Below are 18,543 nucleotides of genomic sequence, written 5' to 3' on the forward strand. Positions count from 1 at the left end.
GAACTGAGAGAAAAGTCTGAACCTGCAGAGCTGAGAGCTGGTGGGTTGCTGAACCATGTAACTATCAAATGATGGCTCGTAGTCTGAGATGAGCCTGCAGCTGCAGCTATGCATAGTACAGGAGTGGGCCATGCAGCCCCTGCTGCCAGGGCAGGCAGAGGAGGTCGTGGGAATCTGTTGTGTCCAAGACAAGGCAGCATGCTGCCAGAATAAGGGACACACGATGTCCACGTGATGGACGGGGATTCACTGTGTGAATCTCCCCTGGGGAACCCCTTGCTAGGCTTTCTGGCCTTGTGGGGGTCAGGAAGACAGATCACAACACAGGGACAGGCTTCAAGTGATCTGTCTGGCATCCCTGCTTGTGCAAGAGAAGGGACGACTGCAGAAGGGCAGCTGTTCTGCACTTCTACATGCTATTTCTCTCATCTGGACAAGTCATTGTCCAAGAGCGTTGGGGCCCTCCTGCTCCTGCAGAGCACAGGTGGAGGGACAAGGGCCTGCGTGTCCCATGTCAGCGTGTGGCAGCAGCTCAGCACAGCACGTGTGGCCAGGTTAGGAGTAGACCTGTGCCTATTGGAGACTCTGTTTGGAAATGAGAGAGGAGAGCAGGGAGCATGGTCCCAATGCAGGTCATGTAATAGTAGGTACGTGCATCCCATTTACCATCACAAGAGTTGCAGGTCTCCTTCCTTGCCGGAGACGCTGAAAATATACCCGAAGGAGTTCACATTAGCAAAGCCACAAACCACATTAGAAAAACCACAGAAGCCAATTTGGCACTCAGACCTTCTGTATGTCTGGCAAAAGGCCAGGGCTCGGCTGGGGCTGCATCCCCTCTGCCCACACAGAGCACACTGGGAGCTGTTTGGGTGCTCTGAGCAGACCGTGTCAATGGAAACCTCTGATTTTTGTTTGTAAATAAAGGCATTGAGCTCTTATAGTTCTCTATCCTGAACAGAAGCACCAACTGAGGGTAGGAGCGATGCTAGAGGGAACAGATACCATGTGGTGTGACAGTGCTTTGAGTTCTGTCTCAGGCATGAACTCTTCAAACTAGCAATACTATAGCTGCTCTTCTGTTGACAGAAGTGAGCACTTGTTGGCTCTGTACCCAATTTCCAATCCACCTGCCAGGAGGATGATGGTGCAACGTAGGCTTCAGTGCATGGGATGTGAAAGGGACTTGTAGGACACGCATCTTTTGGGGGTACAGGAAACTGGAGGAAAAATAAAGGAGGGGAAACAGGTTGGAAGAACAGAAGACATCGGAGCCAGAGCAAAGCCATTCACATTACAAGCAAAGCAGGCAGAGAAGGCTGTGGGCTGTACTGTGGGAGGGAGCTGATCCCCATCCTTGTTAGAGGAGAAAAAATCTGTAGTAGTCGGCAGCCTCAAGTGCTAGTTGCTGACTGGAAGCATTACTGGAAGGACCCTGGGAGCTCTTTACATGCTGACTGGAAGCATTATTGGTGCTTTCATTTGATTCCACATCTATTGCTCGATGATCTCATTGGCATTCCCTGCAGTGAGCCCACTTAATCATGCTCAGAAGAAAGCCAAGCCCAGGCATTTTGGTGCCTCCGTGCTGCTACTCTGCTGCCACTCCACACCTTCTGCATCCCTGCCCTCCGAGCTCCTCGCCCAGGTTACAAATGCAGGGGGCCTGTTGTGACATCTGGCCTTTCTCCTCGCTAATGCAGAACTGTTCTCTGCCCAATTATTTCTTCTTATCTAGTTCATAGAGCCCTGCCAGCAGGTAGGGAAGATGGCAAATCAGATTAGGTTTTCAGCTGTTTTCCCTTTTAGTAGTGGTGCTGTGTCTTCTTCACTTGCCAGTGTCTCCTCTCTTGCTGAGCCCTATGTGTGTAGAGAGCTTATCATGCATCCTTTCCCCCACTCCTGTACTTCTTTGCCAAGCTGATAATATCTACATCTTTCAGTCTCTCTTCAGAAATCATTTTCTGCAGCATTACTTTCTGCCCTTTTCTGATCTGTGGGTGCTGGGAACTCATTCCCTTCCTGGCTTTTAAGGTTTCTTGAGGCGAATGGGAGCAAGCCAGCATTGATCCTGCTTCTCATTCCTCGTTCTTTCTGTTGATGATATTTAATCACTGCACTCCTCTCCAGCTGGACAGGCAATTCCCACTCCTTCCCTCCTAGCACCTGCTGGGCCCTGCAGTCCCAAGCTGTGTGGCAGAGCCTTGCAGCCCTGGAAATCCTCTTTTCCCCACAGGCCGTTTCCAACCCTTGCACATTGCCCTCCCTCTCTCTCACAGCTGACTTGGCATTTTCTGGCCTTATTTCTGGGCTTCGGATGGGAAAGGGTCCGCATTAGGGTGGGCGCATTACCCTACTGCAATGCTCTGATCTCTGCTCCTCTTTCTGCCCTGTGAAGTCTTTGAGCTGTATTCCATTGCTGCGCTGCTGGTTCACTTTTACTGCATTCCATAATTTCCATGGAACGTTTTCAGCACTGTTCTTGCTTGGGATCTTTCCTCCCTCCAAGGATTCGTTTGCAGAACCCCTGCCACACAGTTCCTGAGTCTCTGAGTTGTGTACATGCACATGTCCTGAAAAATATCTGCTACCAAATGTCTTTGTTGCAGTCTTTTGACATCTGTGGCCGCGTGGGAAGTGTTCGGAAAGCACTGAAGGTCCTTTGCACCCCCCAGGTAAGTGGTCATCGGTTTCATAAGTGGAGCTTTCTCACTAATGAGTGGCAGAGTTGAGGATAGCTCAGTGTTACAGAACCAAATCAGAATTACAGAATCAAAACAGCACGTTGTCCATGGCTGGGTAAGGCAGCGTCCCTCATCGGGGAGGCTGGGAACCCGTTCTGACCTCTGCCCTGTCCTGTTTGTGGTAGAGAGGCTGCTGGAAGCCTGGACTGCCCAGTCTGAGTGGGAGCCCTGTGTGGGTGAACTCACCAACACAGAGCTTCACAAAGCTGGCAGTGCTTTGAGCTGCAGGGCGTGAGGAAGATGTTAAAGCAGTGGATGCAGTGCCTGATGTGTGTTGCCATTCAAAGGGATGCTGCAGCACACAGAAATTGCCCCCCATGTAGTGCTGTACAGTACTGATGTTCAGATCTGCTGTGATTTGTATTTTGAAGTGTTAAAACCAGAGATGTAGAGGAAAGGAATGTAACATAGTGGAAGTTTGTTGGAGTTCACCTTGCTTGTCCTGTGGGTTTGTCCTGGGTTTTTATCCTCAGCATGTTTCCATTCCCCTTATGATAGTGTTACAGTGGGAGAAGCAACATTTACCTTCCAGACCCCAAAAAGGAGAAGTGGGACACCCCAGGTGCTGCTGTTCCCCTTCTGTTGTCTGACTTGCCTCTCACCATCTAAACACCTCTGCAAATGGTGCTGAATTAATCCATTCAGCTCCCTGTTGAGCTCATTAAATTTCATTATCATTACTCCACAAGTGGAAATGCTAAAAGATGGAGTCGGCTCGAGGGGGAGACAAGGCAGAACATGGGATGCCAGGCTGCCCAGGTTCTGCATGCTGGTTCCCAAACCTCTCCTCCCCACACACAGTGGAGCAGCACCACTTTCCTTCCCATGTCTTGCAGGAAATCTGAGTGTGAAAAGCACTGCGTGCATTCTCAGCACAAACCAGATCATCCTCAAACCTTTTTACAGTGTTATTTTTTCCCCCCCCATGGTTCCTAACAGACCTACGGGGCCCGTGCCACCAGCCAGCAGTGCAGTGAGGCAGGGGACATCTGTGCCATCTGCCAAGCAGAGTTCAGGGAACCTTTGATCCTTATGTGCCAGGTAAGACCCCAGCTTCACACATCGCCTTCCCCTGCTGGCATTTCTGCAGCTAGGGAGAGGCACAGCCAGCCTAGACAATTCTGGCAGCTCTTGCTGGGCGCTACTGGGTATAGGATATCCATTGAGTATGTATATATTGGGTATGTGCTGGGTATAGGATGTCCTATTAGATATATCCCCTTCTGATAGCCAGTGATTCACGACAGCTGAGCCATATGAACTCCACTCTGTAGGGTCTGATTACAGCTCTTGAGATGGAAAAGATCAGCCCTGCAGTCCCAGGACTCCCTGCTGGCAGTCCAGACCTTGGATCTGGAATGCAGCATGTTTCTGTCTGATCCTTGGAGAGGTGGCAAGCCAATAAGCCTACTGAACTGCTGACAAGTTAGCAGGAAATTGGGACTGTGGAAGCTACTGGGAGCTGTGAGCAGAAACAAACACTGTAAGGGTCAGGAGGAAGAAAGGAGGTTGTCTGAGCTAAGCAAAGGGTTGTAAACTAACCCAGTGCATTGGGGGTGGAAACAGGGTAAAGGAGAGTTAGGGTGAAAACATGCTTCTATTCTCAGTTATTTCATTAGAGCAAATTTCTTGGGCTCTTTTAATCCTTTCTAGGGATACAAGAGATAGAATAACATAGAATCATAGAATCACAGAATTGCTCAGGTTGGAAAAGACCTTAAAGATCAAGTCCAACCACAACAAATACCCTTACCTCTGGGCAAACTGGTGTACTAACGACGCTGGGATTTGATTTTCCTGTCACCCAAGGACTGCTAGTTGGGTTCTCTTTCCCCATGAACCTAAATGGTTGTTGCTGCACAGCCATACTGTGGGGCATGCACACGTAGGGATGAGCACAGACCTGCTGCCCGTGTTGTGACAGCGCCCTTTTGTCTCTGCAGCACGTGTTTTGTGAAGAATGCCTCTGCCTCTGGTTTGACAGGGAGAAGACCTGTCCCCTTTGCCGTTCTGTCACAGTGGAAACCCTGCGCTGCTGGAAGGATGGCACCACCTCTGCTCACTTCCAGGTGTATTAAAGCCAACGCATATCACCCAACAGAATGACCTGCATGGAGAGAAGGAAGACCAGAACATCTGCTGACCCCATGTTGCTATGTAATCACCTGCTTGTTCTCCCAGCACTCTCCAACAAGCGGTAGAGCAGCAATTGTTGGTGGCAAAAAAGTCATCCTCCAAGGCAAGGGAGATGTGCTTCTGTTGTGGTGACCTCCATGGCTGAGCTACAGCCAAGAATTTTCCTTGAACATACGTGGTTAGGAACCTATTGGCGTGTTTCCTTTTTCCTGCCCTTCTAGTAGGAGTAAACACTGCACGTAGCAGGAGGCTGTACTCCACTCCCCACTGCACGTGTGTGACCTGGTACACTGGAAAAAAAGCTGTCCTTCTCTGGCTGTAATGTCCTTGAGTTTGTGACCTCATAGCATTTCACAGTTGCTGTTACCTTTGAGAACAATTCCTAACCACTCTTTAGAACCACGTTCCCAAAGACTCTTTTGGGGCTTGGAGTCGTGTCACGTCCCAGCGGCTGTTTCTGTGACTGATTCACAAACTGTGGTGCTGTGTTGCCATCTTCCTGACGCTTCCAGGAGCTCCGTGCTGGCGGAGCTGAAGCTGATGCTTTCTTTCCTTGGGAATGCTTTTCCCCTTTAGTTTTCATGAGGGGCTTTCTGATTTCCTGGCAGACGGGGAGAGCCGTGGGGGGCAAAGAGAGATTAAAGTCAGGTTTGGTTTGAATGTCAGGTGCTAACTGGGCCAAGCTCACAAGTGAAGGTGCACCACGCTCCCCAGCACAGCCGCAGCACTGTGCCAGGGCACTGCTCACTGCGTTGCACCGCAGCCCACCTGGTCCAAGAGCACTGGGCAGCACAGAGCCCAGGTCGCACTGTTGCAAACAGAAGGGCTGGGGCATGGGAGACAGGGCTCCTGCAGAGCCTGGCTGCAGTGAGATTTCCTGTCTGGAGGGTGGGATTGTAGAGGAGCAGCTGCATTGCTCCGAGAGCCAGCCTGCTTCGTATCCAAGCTGGACTGCCCACCTGAGAGGTGCAGGCTTCATTCTAGCAGCTCTACTTCAGAAAAAAGCTCTTTTAGGAGACGCCTTGTGTTGTTAACAGGAAAATTAGCACTGTTGGTGTCTGAGGAAGAGGAGATTCTGCAGTTTCCATCTCTGCTGAGCATGCTGCAGGAGCACTTGCATGTAAATGGAGCTGCTGTTCCTTTGCCAGAGCTTTCTCCTTCGCTGCACAACGTCTGCTTTGTGCTCCTTGCCCACAGAAGGTGTCTCATTAGGCTTTGTGGCATCTTCTCTGCTCATTGCTATGGAAATGGCCGTAAGGTTACAATCCCACTTGAGTGGATAATCAGGAAGAGCTGTACCTGGGGGACATGAGCCTCTGCGCGGGCACTGAGTGCCGCCTTCCCTCCTGCTGTGAAACTCCACGGGGAGAAGAATTAAAGCAAACAGCAGCTAATGGTAACAGGATTAAAGCTCGACATTCTGTTGGAAATAATGGTTAAGTATGGCTGGAGGAGAAAGGAGAGGCAGAGCGTGAGCAGGGGAGATAGCCCACATCTGCTGTGAGATACAGGAGGAGGAATAGCAGTACGTTTGGTATCAACACGCTTTGATTCCTATCAGTGGATCCCATGAAAACTGAGGCAAGGAATCCAGTGATTATCTCTGGTGGGAACAGATTGTCTGGGATGGGGTGCAGAGCTCGGGAAGGAAGCAAGCAAGGCTCTCAGTGCCCCCGAAGTGCCGTTCTGTGCACAGCCCAGCGCGTGCCTGCAAAATGGGAACCACGGGGCATAGGGACGGGGTAACATCTGTTCCAATGGCAGGACAGGAGACTTCTGTTGGTTTCCATGGGCAAACAGTTGGTTCGTGTGGAAGGAAACCATTTTCTCAAACTTTAGAGCAGAAATAAAAACCAGAGCCTTTTTTTTTTTTTTTTGCCATTGAACAGTAGTTTTTCTTTTTTTTAATAAAGTCATTATAAATATGTACAAAGAGTCTCAGCATATGAAATTCCTTTTACAAAAGAGAGAAGCCACATCCAACTACAAACAGGAGACCTTGTGAATCTGTATCAACAGCAAGCGTACGCTTTGCTCTTGCTTTTCTGAGGGTGGAAACTTGCACAGTGCCTCTGCAAGAGCTTACAGCTGAGCTGTGCTAAACCAGACCTGTGCAAGAAGCTCAGTGCATCTCATCTATTTTCTTCTTCAGAAACGTGTCCAGGAGCAGACTGGACACTCATCAAATGTCCCAAGGATTGAAGTTAAGGGGGAGATTTCTGTTGCTAAACTGGAGTGATTGGAAAGGCCATGCTGTGAACATCCCCAGACACAGCGCACAGCGCAGTCCTGTGGCAGCCGTAGCTACTAATGGGAGGAGACCAGCAGTTCCAGGTCCAGATGCCATCAGTGTCTGTCAAACTCACTTTCTGTAAACACTGAAAACCTTGGGAAATTCAAGTACTGAAAGCAGAGCCACGTTTGGGAGCGTGTTGTGATGGAGAATGGCTCTGTGCAGCCAGAACTCCAGCCAGGAGGACAGGCAGGGGGAGAAGCTGTACTGAACACTGAATGAAGGAAAAGGGCTTGTGTGGTCAGAGCGGGGCAGATTGAGAGGGGAAGGCAGATGCCTCTCCCCCATTCAGACAAGGCTTTTCCTAAAGAAGATCAAGTCCTGTTTGGTTCAGACTCCCCTCAGCCGTCGGATTTTGAGTGCACGTGCCAGTGCTTCCTAATATTTGTAAGGAGACACGAAGCAGTTGAATGCAGTGTACGGAGAGCAGTGAACTCAGAGCATTACACGGGGGCAGGGGACTGAACTGTGCAGCTTAGATTCCAAATCAGATTTGCTCTAAGAGTGGTGAGGATACTGCTCAGCCTGAGGTGGAGGCAGAAGAGAGCCAGCAGACTGGCAGGTGCTCCATTTGGAGCCATAGGTAGTTTGCTGTACGTAACTCAGCCTCCTGCTGAGATCAGGACGGCTGTCTTAGAACAAAGCTAAGGAAGTTAAGAACACACCAAGGGAGATGTGTTACGCTGTCTGACCATCACCACTGTGCACAGCGATGTGTGCAGAAGGGAAGGACCTCCTCTGGGTTCGTTCTTCCTGCTCTGCCCCATGGCAGGACGCTGCTCTCTGCTCTGCCCATGAGGGCTGCGGCCGCGGCAGCTTGAGTGCAGGGCTGTGTGCTAACATGGCAGGGACAGGCCTGGCTCCTCGGTGCCTGCGGACGCAGCAACCAGCTGACACCAGATGTTTCCAATCACCTTCAGCAGAAAGAGTGCCGCTCCTGCTTCTGCAGTGCAGTTCAGCCTCGTATAATTTTAGCACGATGTGGAAACAAAACGACTTCGCAGATCAGATTAAGCTGATTTAGCAAGTGTTTCTGATTTAAGAAAATTGCTTGAGTAATGGGCTTAGCTAAATTGGGATAATTTCTGCATGCCAACATGCGCTGAAACAGAAGCAGGATGGGTTTCTCACTCCCCACGGCTGTTAGCTCGCTGATGGCTGATCTGCTCTGCACTGTCACTGGGTGGCATTTGTCCCAGGCACGAGACAGCAGGCACTGCCATCCTGCACGGCGCGAGAGGTGGAACTCCATTCCCTATTTCCTCACCTACCTACAATAATTACAAGAAGGAATCTGGAACCAGTGGGCTCCTGTCCTGTAAGCAGAATTCCTTCGGCCAAGTGACTTCACCAGGCAGGGAGGGCAGCTGATGAGTGGTGCTGCAGTGCTGTTTTAACTTGAACGATGAAATTCTGCTATGTGACAGGAGCTGCCTTGGTGGAGTACAGCTTTAAAAATTAATAAAGACTTTTCTCACAGCCACATTATGCGGCGTTCTATATAGACTATGATCTCATAACCTCCTCCTCCAGCTTCACACGCGCTGGCTGCTGAAACCCAAGATGAGGGCTTTTTTTTTTTCATTTAGAGAGCACTCCCCAGTCTTCATAGAGGCACAACTGCAGAGCTAATCAAAATCAATGACTTCTTGGCTGCTGTAAAAAAAAAAACCAACAAAGAGAAGAGAGGAGCGAGTGGGAGAGAGAGGAACTGTGCTGGTTTCCTTCCCATCAGTAGCAGCTCTCACAGCCGCTGCGATGTGGCACAAAGGGCACTGGGGAAGCATACAGCATGCTGTCTTGTCCAGTACAAACATCAACCAGGTTGAGAGCAGGTATTTTAAAAAGGATAAAAACACCCCTTTTCAAAAAACGGAGGCATTCAAGAATAGCAATTATACCAGAAAACATAAGGCTTTGACAAATAGATACCCTCTAGAAAGTAATGCGACTTCTGTACAGTGAGAGCTGGCTATAAAGTGCTGGGAGGCTGTTCTCTGGCAAAGCTTGCTTGACCAGAAACAAACAGATCAAAGTCTCCAAAAGTTAACCCTTGGTTCACACTGAACACCAAATTCAGAACTACAAAAGTGAAGTCAGTCAGGATGAAAACAGGGCTGGGTTCCATTCCTGCTCTTGCCTACGCTTGGGAAGCACCCCGGGTTTGGCCGCCGTCCCACGAGGGCAACAACAGGCAGCAGCCTTCAGTCGCTGGGGCTGAGCACTGGGAGCAACCAGGGCAGAGATCCCCTGGGAAATCCACTTTGTTTCTGTTGGTTTGCTTGCGGTTTGGTTGGTTTGCTCTGCAGAAAAGCCTGTCTGTGGTGAGTTCAGACTGTGGAACACGAGGCTGTCACCGACCGAAGGGGCTTTCCAAGGTGTGCCACAGTACACTTACATAGCAACGCTACGGTAAGAACAGAATTTTCTCCTTCCTTTGCTGTGCTGTAATGTTTCAGGGGAATTGCCATCTGGGAGGAATGCTACAAGTCTCCAGGCTGCAGGCCCGGACAGCCAGCAAGGCAGGGAAACCAACGCGGTGCAAACTGTTTGCACAGGAGAGAGAAGGGAAGAAGTAATAATGCATATTCCAGGTCAGAAGTTTATTATAAGCATTCAGGTCTCGGGAGCTAGTGATAACTGTTAAGGGTGGGGGAGATGTGGGAGAGCCCTCTCTCTCGCACTGAGATGTGTAAGCCAGCTCCCCTGGCTTTTTTGCAGAAAACTGTATTTTTTGGGCTGTACCTGACCCAGCAGTCACTAATCCTTGCAGCACTGCTGGAATCAGCTGGGGCTCCTCCTTTTGCTAGAAGAATTCTTACTTAGATCAGTAGGAGGCTGAGCCGGGCAGGGATGTAGGATGCATCAGGCCACAAGTGGCAGAACAGTGTTTGAGTGGTGACTAATCCCTGCGGCTCCGAGGCTGTCCACACTCTATCCAGAACACACTCAGCTACATGATCCCTGCCACCCCTGCACACGGTATGAAGTGGGGCAAGGTTACTCATCAGGAACAATTTGCACAGCCCTCCTGCTGCTTGGGAACTGATTCGGATCAATATTCCCCATGAATAAGTGTGCAGGTGCCCAAAACACATCGGTGAATATTTGATAAAGGGACAATTTAGATTGCTTAGAAACATTTCTCCTGCGGTGGTGACAAACAGAAAGTTTGACTGGGACAGAGCAGTTTGCTCCCTGATTGTTTGCAGGTTAGGAAGTGTCTTTAAAAGACAAGGAACTTCCTTTGGAAACTGGATCCTTAACATCCCTGGATGCCTTTGGAAGCCCCCCCTGCCACATGAAGGTCAATTTTGTGCTGCAAATATCTGAAGCTGGGAAAAATGTTTCTAAAAAATGTGCGTAAGAATTACTGTCAACAAGTCTCTTGCTGAGCCTAGATGTAACTCTTTTCCCTGGATCACAGGAGTTGAGACTACTTACACCCCCGTCCAGGAGGTTCTGCAGTAGCAGGCTTTGACGTGGATGCAGCTGTGGCAGGAGTTGCTGTGTCCTTGCCACCTCAGTGAACGCTGCTTCCCAAGCTCAGAACCGTGCAAAGAAAAAGAGCTGCCCCAAAGAAAATCAGTCCTGTAAAGTTCTGAGCTAGATGGTTTGTTTTGCCTTAGTTTATGGAGAGGCTGAAAGAAACAAAAAAAAAATAGCACCTTCTCAACAAGTAGTATTTTTTGCTCTCTTGTGTATAAATATCAATAACCAAAATAGATTTCTCCTTGTCCCATGTTTCAGAACATCCTCTTGGGGAAACCGTAGCACCACAGAGAGGCAATCTAGCCCCAGACAAATAGTAAATGTAGCACCAGAGAAACAAAAACCATAAGAAAAGCTCATCTCACCTGGTGCTATAGCGCTTAATATATACACACACAAACTGCCTGCTGTCCGAGCTGTTAAGCACCTCTTCCCCCACCGCCACGCTTACAACATGCCCACCTTGCAGCAGATCTTATTTAACTCCAGATGTGTATCTGTTTTTCCTAGCTTGCTGCATCAAAAGGGACACTTACGCCACCACAGACAAGGTGCAGAGGAGACAACGCTCGCGTTACAGCAGGGACATCACTAATCTTTTGACCAGACTGCAGGAGCACAAATGCTCATACCACCATCATCTACAAGGAATGTTGCTTACGTTCTCAACAAGGCATGCACGTTTTAACGTATGCATACAGGAGGGTTTACATTCTTCTATATATAAGCATGTATGTGTCTCTGTTTTGCGGCTGGGCCCTTGAACAGCTCCTTCAGTGCAAATCCTTCTTCACGTTGCCCAAAGCACTTCCAACATCTTCCACTTCTTTCTTTATCTCCACTCTTCACAGCTGCTGCTCAGGCTCTGGATTCCCTGTAGGAAGAGGGGAAACAATTTTCTCCAAGGGCACAGGGTTTTCTCCAGCCTAAGAAAGCAAAAGAATCGTGTTTGGTTTTAATTATATTGATGCATTGCTTACAATAAAAGCTTCCTTAAAATTTATGCTTGAACCCTCCTGCTAAATTTACCGACTGGAAGAGGTATATAATTTATGGGGAAGACGGTTTTGCAGTTCAACACAAGAGGAGATGCCGTTATCCCTGTGCTGTGCAGGGCTTGTGCTGTGCTCCCACTTTGTGAGGCCTCCTTTGGACGCTCCATCTTCTCTTACACCATGCCAACAAAACTGAACTTTCAGGGAAGCCGTGCATTTTGCTACAGGTTGGCAGTGGGGTGCACTGCGCATCACAAGAGACTGGCAGAACTCACTCACTCCTGGTTCTGCCACTGATTAGATTTGTGGCCTCGGGCAAACCACCTTCTTCAGCTGCTGCTGGAAAATGAGGGCAGTAATAACTTATTTGCCTCACAGGTGGGCTGCGAGCCTTAATTAATAAAGTGCTCAGAGGAAGGCACCCATCTAAGTGCAAATTAGCAGGAGAGGTGCCCAAGGGGCATCTGCTCTGACATTGCCATTTCCCGCACCGATACCCAGGTCTGTCGGTGCCAGCCTTCAGTGGGGCCCATCCCAACATTCAGGCTGCAGATCCCACAGCAAGCAGCGATCTCACAGCAACCTCAGTGCAGAAATCTCTGCCGGCCTTCAAGATGAGGTGATTTCACCCAGGCGGGAGGAGGGAGGGGGAGCAGCTGACTCTGCAACCACATCGGCTATGAAGTCAGAGTGTAATTAGGACTGCAAACAGCGTTGGGGAGCATTCGGATCGCATTACTCCGGTGTAAACCCGGACTCGCTTCCCTGCCTCCTGTGGCTCTGCTGTGCTTGTGCTGCTGCCAAGGTTACAACGGTCCAGCAGCACCAGCCCAGGGATTACCTGAGGTGGGCAGGAGGGTGGAAGGCGCTGCCCGCAGCCCCGGTTGGCCTCATGCCATTGCTGCCTGCTGCTCCGTGCCACCATCCAATGCACGGGATGCAGCAAGCACAGCCTCCCCCTCTCTGTTTATGGCTTTTGCTTTCTAGTTTCAAGGAATCCAAAGCAACAGCACAAACAGCTCGAAGGACTGAAGCCAGAATGAATCATGGAGACGTGAAGCACGTTTTACCTGTCCTGCTGTGATCGCTGCTACCAGCGGGCCACACTGCTCCTACAGCTTCCCTCCCTCCACACACACGGGCACACACAGTGAAGTGCCCCGCTGCCTCCCGCCTGATGGAACGTCCCACGGAGGGGATTCCCAGCTGCTACACTTCTCACACACACACTGACTGTATAACACACCATGTCCACTGATGGGAAGGCACGGCACAGCCGGAGCGGCTGGAGGGTCCTGAGCCCTGTGGTTGCAAGCCAGCAGCGACAGTGCTTACACACACAGAGGTATGCACTGAGTTACCTTTGAGTAAAGCCTTCAGGATCTCATTCGACAATTTCTTCCAAGCAAAACCACTCTGTTTGCATTTACTGTCCCTCCTGGAGCAGCACTCCCAAACACCAGCCCTGATCCCTTGCCCTACTCTGCCCTACCCGGCCCAATACACATCCTCTGCAGTGCCATTATATTTTACAGACTGCCTCTCTGTGTCACTTCACATACAGAAAATCTTTAAAGACCCGTAAAAGTTGATAAATCCTACAACATCCTGAACTCCGGGTGATCAATCTGCTGTGGGGAAGGCAGGGAGCTCAGCTCGATGTCCACACGTCTCAGGAGCTCAGTTTTGAGAGATTAAATGACTCTCTGGTTTTGCATCAGCCTCGTGTTGGCCTTCGTGTTGCAGAAAGGTGAATTTCATAGAAAGAATAAAAGAGAGTCCCAGAATCCTGGCCTTCAGCCCATCCGCCTATAAAACAACTCTGAATACCCTGGGCTGTGTGAAAGCCATTTCTGGGTGCACGCTGGCTGCAGCGCCAGAATCTGACTCATTAATGGAATATACTTGGAGCCAAATTCTGATCTCACTTACAGCACTGTAAATCCAGGGCAACCCATTTGACTTCAGTGGAGTTACTCCAAATTTCCCACAATAGGCACTCAGCAGATAGATCAGATTTGGTACTTTGGGTCTGAAAAAGGCTCAGAAAAGCCAAACTGCATCCTGCTTGCAATAGTGGGGTGGATGGTAAGTTGACAGGAGTGCCAGCGCAGTCCCTCTGCAGTGCTGCTGAAAATGTGTTTATTTGATGTGCCTCTCCTGTAATGTCAACATTTTCTGGCAGGATTGTCCACTGTTACCAATTTCCTTTTCCATTAAGAAGGAAGGAATTATAACTGACTTCCTTTAAGCCAAATGCAGTGTCTAGTGAAAACATGGGCTGAAAATGTGATAAAGCAAAAAAAAATCATTTTGCTTTGAACTTCTCCAGGAGAGGCGACGTTCCCTTTGGTGACACATCCCTCCTCTCCTGGGGTGGGGAGATGCAGGACCCACTCAGAACTGCCTCTGTGCTCATTTTGTATGTTAAGCAGTCAGGCTGAGAGACAACAGATCACATTGGCTGATATTTGCAAAGCTATCTCAGCCAGCCCTGGCATGACCCGTTGCTTTTATAGACCCAGACATCCACACTTCCTGATCACTTGGAACTCTCCCACCTTAAATCCTGCAGTTCTCTTGCAGGATTGCTAAGCTGCTGTTCAGCTGAGAAAGGAAAGCTGCGTGGGACAGGCGTGGGCTGACCCAGGTGTGGGGTCCCTGCTCTGATCTCAGCTCTTCTTCAGCTCACCTTTATTCAGCAACACCAGGCCAAGGTTGAGCACCACCTGTGCAAAGCCCTGGGAAAAGCTGAGCCCGTGCCCCTCTAGCAGTTGGCAGAAGCAGCTCTGCTCACAGCTAACGCAGCAGCATGTAACTTCTGATCTAAATGGATTACAATTCACCTGGCGCGCGTTCCACTCCTAATAAACAAAATAACTGTTATTAATACACTTAAAGAAAAAATGGTATCTGAGGGCTCAGAGAGCTTAAGGTAGGAACAAAACAAGGCACTCCTGCTTCCTCCCTCACACAGCAGAAGGTTAATGAGAAAACAAGGACTAGGCAAGAGCCCTGTCAAATTCCCAAGCAGCCCGCATCCATGTGCACTCACACTTCATTAGCATCTCTGTGGGAGACAGAAGGGTACCTTGCAAGGCAAAAAAAAACTATTAGGAGGGGGCTGGAGGGGTAAGATGGAAAAAGAGTGGATCCACAGGAGAGGAAATGGGAAGGATGATGTGTATGGGAGAGCTCACTGTAGGAAGAGTGGGTAAAGAAGTGCGCAGGGGCTCAAACCTCTCCAAACAGGACCAGCCCACCTTGCCACCCTTGCCTGAGGAAAGATGCATTTCTGAACAGCTGCTTATTTCTGACAGCTCTGCTGCCTGTTCATCGTGGAAGTTAATGCTGAAGGTTTCCCTTGCACACTTTGACACTGGGGCTGGGGGTTGGCGGGGTCGGTGTGTGGGGTGCAGCCAGCAGCAAGAGCAGGCTCCTGCCTTTCAGGAGGGGATTGAGAGCCTCCGTGCCACAGCCCTGCAGACATGTGTCCTCCTGCAGAGCCGCAGCGCTGCTGAGCCCCTCAGCCCACCCGTGTCAGCAGCACTGCCTCTGGGCCTTTGTCTTCTCTGCACTCCTGCACCGCTCTGTGTGACATCTCCAGAAATCTTATCAACCCCATTTTAACACAGATAATTAACTGCATTGAGACTTTGGACAGAGTGGCTCTGCATGAACCTAGCAGCAAACAGCGGGGGAACTGCTGGCAGCACGGCGGGCACAGCACCAGGCTGCTGGAGCTGGCAGGGACGAGCAGGGTTCGATTTTAATACACTGCCACTTCTGAACTAATAGAGCGAAATACAAGTGACATTGTATGCCAAACTGGCACTGACAACTACACTTCATGCCCTGGCTGGATATTTCAAGGTGATGTCAGATTATAGATTATCAAACTGCCATTTACAAAGCCTTCATCTCCACATCCCAAGCACGGTTACAGAGACAAAACATCGGTCACATGCAGCGGGCCCCATCCTCCCTCCTCCACCATCACCTGCGGCTGGGAGCAGAAGTTCCCTGGCACAGGGGGCTCTGTCCTGAGCTGCACAGCCACATCCAGCCCTGAGGAACAGCTTCCAGCCCTGCTCCCAACCCTAAGGGACAGCTCCCAAGACCATACAAGTTGCTCTCATCTTAGGAGCTGTACTACGCAAGACCACGAGTGCTCAGAGCCCAGGCTTCCCATCTTGTTAGAGGATGAAGTTACCGGCACTCGGGAGCGTCTCTGAGGATGGCAGAAAGATACCTGTGGTGTTCACACCTAACCCAACTGCACTCTGCTACCACTTGGCTCTGAGACATTTCAGACAATCAGCTGATCTCATCGTGTGAGCAAAGTGCTACTCAAGAAGAACAAACAAATTAGTGCCAGAAATAGCACGGGAACTGAGAGGTAGAGGATGCGTTTATCACTCTGGAGTTGCAGTGCAGCTCAGCCACACGATGCCAGCAGTCAGGGCTGCACCACGCACAGGGCCATACAGAGAGTTTTCACCCTCTTACTGCCCCACACCTGGCTGCTCTGTCCTCCTCGAGCACGATGTGCTGAGGGTAGCACTTCACTTTTCTGCTGCGTCTTCCTCAAAGCCACATTAAGCACCTGGGCTCTGCTGGGCCTGGTGTGCACACAGCCGGTGGGGGTGAGGGCTGTGCAGGGCCAACAACAGAAGAGATCAGGAGAAAAATCCACATAGCCAACGGCATGCAAACCTGCACAGAAACCTGAAATCCAACAGCCTCGGGCTCCTTCCCACCCACCCCTGCTCTGCACCAGGCAAGGGAATTCCCTGAGCTGTAGGAGAGCAGCACACTTGGGATTCCAGATAACGGAGAGCACTGCACTTCCCCGCGGATTCCAACTTTTCCTGAGCACAAACAGGCACACGCACACCACATGGCTGGCTTCACTTCCAACTGCTGCCATCAGGCAAAGCGAGGGGAGGGAAGGCAGCACCCAAGCCTGGCCCCGCAGCACTGCCCAGCTCTTTGAGGGCACTATCCTGAAGCCTCACCCCCCTGCTCTGATGGTCCCATACAGATGGAAGCTCTGCTTCACTCAAACAAAACAGGGTTTGTTGCCAAAGAGACCTTTGCAAGGCACCCCGCTGAGCCGCAGGCAGACTGAGCGGAGGGCAGCGGTGAGCCCAGCCGTGCTGCACACACACCCTGCTGAAGCCCCTGCTTTTCAACTCTCGAGACAAACACGCTTTTCCCCACACTGAACATCTGTGTTTAATCGTACCCCGTTACACCTCACAAGCACCAGCAGCCCCGCTTCTGCCTGTGCAGGACCGCCCGTGGCTGCATGCAGCCCAGGCAGGCACTGTCAGAAGTCGGCTGCAGCATTAGTGGAATTTTTCATCTGCTTTATTTTAGGGTCTTGGCTAAATCCTACCCGAGCTGCTTGGCACTGGAAGCATTCACTTCTCATAGAATCACGGGGTCATTAAGGTTGGAAACCTATAAGATTCCCAAGTCCAACCCCAGCCCACTCCCACTGTGCCCACTGACCATGTCCCCCAGTGTCACTTCTCCACCTTCCTGGAACACCCCCAGAGATGGTGACCCCAGCGCTCCCTGGGCAACCTGGTGCCACTGCACCACCACTCTTTTGGAGAAGAAATATCTCCTAATACCCAACCTGAACACATTTTTAATTTAAAGCACCTGAAAAAGGATTCACAGCTCCGCTCCTACGTCTCCGTCCCAAAGCAGAGCACACAAATCCCTGAGATGACCCCACAAGGCCCTGCACTCCGAGGTGCCGAGTGCACGTCCCCGCTGTCTGTGTAACAAACACCCTCCTCCCGCACTCTGCTCCCCACCCGTGCCCGGTGGTGCTGGGGCAGAGGTGTAGGGCTGTCCCAGCCAGCTCAGGGATGTTATTGGGGCAGCAGCAACGTTATGGGAGCAGCTGCCCCCCACTGCCCTGCTGCCGGTCTGCGCAGTGCTGGGGAGGTTCCGGGAACCTTCACCAACTGCACCTGAATGTTTTTTTTTTTCCCTGGTGTGGGACCCTCGCCTTGGGCAGAGCATGACCCAATGCACGGAGCCGGGAACAGCCAGGCTGAGATCCGTGCTGCACCTCCGGAGTGACGTCCTATGGCACCGGCTGGTGCGGGACGCGGGGGAGAGCAGTGGGTCCTACGTTCCTTGGGCTGGAGCGATGCGGGGCTGGGGCGGGGAGACAGGAGCGGGAAAGTTTGGGGAGGGAGAAAGGGGGAATTAGGGAAAGGGCAAAGGGGGAATCGGGGAAGGGGAAATTAGGGAAGAGAGGACGGGAGATCGCTGCCCTCACCGACTCCCCGCTGTCAAGCGCGCCGGGTACCGCGGACAGCGCGATCCGCCGCCCCTCCCCGCCCGCCCGTCCCGCCGCGGTGCCGACCTGTTGCGCGTCCCGCCTGCTCCCCGCTCCGGCCGGCGCCCGTCTCGCCTAGAGGCTCCTCCTGCGGATCAGCCAGGCCAGCGCGACCGCGGGCGTGAGGGCGCACAGCAGGCACACGGCGGCGGCCAGGCGGCGGCCGGCCCAGCTCGGGCCCCGGCCCCTCGCCTTGCCCCGCGCCGCACGCTGCTCCAGCTCATCGGCCACGCGGCGCAGGCGGGCGGCCACCAGGCGGGCGGCGGCCGAGGGCCGGGCGGCGCGGCCGGGGCTGCAGGGGCAGGGCGCGGGGGGGCCGCCGCGCAGCGCGCAAGGGCACATGGCTGAGCCGCCGCTCGCCGCCGAGTGCCGCGGCGTGTGCGGGAGGGAGGGAGGGAGGCGGCGGGCGGGGGCCGGGGGGGTTACATCATCCCCCGCGGGGCGGTGCTCGGCGGCGGAGGGGAGCGGGGGTGGAGGAGGTGTGGGGATGGAGAGTAGTGGGGGGACGGAGCGGGGATG

General features: G+C 51.7%; 1 protein-coding gene across 3 annotated transcripts in view; it reads left to right on the top strand.

Moving 5' to 3' along the window:
• Positions 1–6,937, top strand: part of RNFT2 (ring finger protein, transmembrane 2) — a 28,374-nt gene extending 21,437 nt beyond the window's left edge. The window contains exons 8-10 of one of the 3 annotated variants that reach the window (XM_042886213.1): positions 2,610–2,675; positions 3,684–3,785; positions 4,729–6,936. In XM_042886213.1, coding sequence (XP_042742147.1) covers positions 2,610–2,675; positions 3,684–3,785; positions 4,729–4,887 — 327 coding nt within the window. In that variant the 3' untranslated portion in view covers positions 4,888–6,936. Of the gene's footprint in view, positions 1–2,609; positions 2,676–3,683; positions 3,786–4,687 lie in introns of all 3 variants that reach the window. The other 2 variants (XM_042886214.1, XM_042886215.1) reach the window with 2 other exon arrangements.
• Positions 6,938–18,543: the final 11,606 nt, after the last annotated feature.

This window comes from Lagopus leucura, unplaced genomic scaffold (assembly GCF_019238085.1).
Source record: "Lagopus leucura isolate 7727_CA_CO unplaced genomic scaffold, USGS_WTPT01 Super-Scaffold_100055, whole genome shotgun sequence".
In the NCBI taxonomy this organism is placed as follows: domain Eukaryota; kingdom Metazoa; phylum Chordata; class Aves; order Galliformes; family Phasianidae; genus Lagopus; species Lagopus leucura.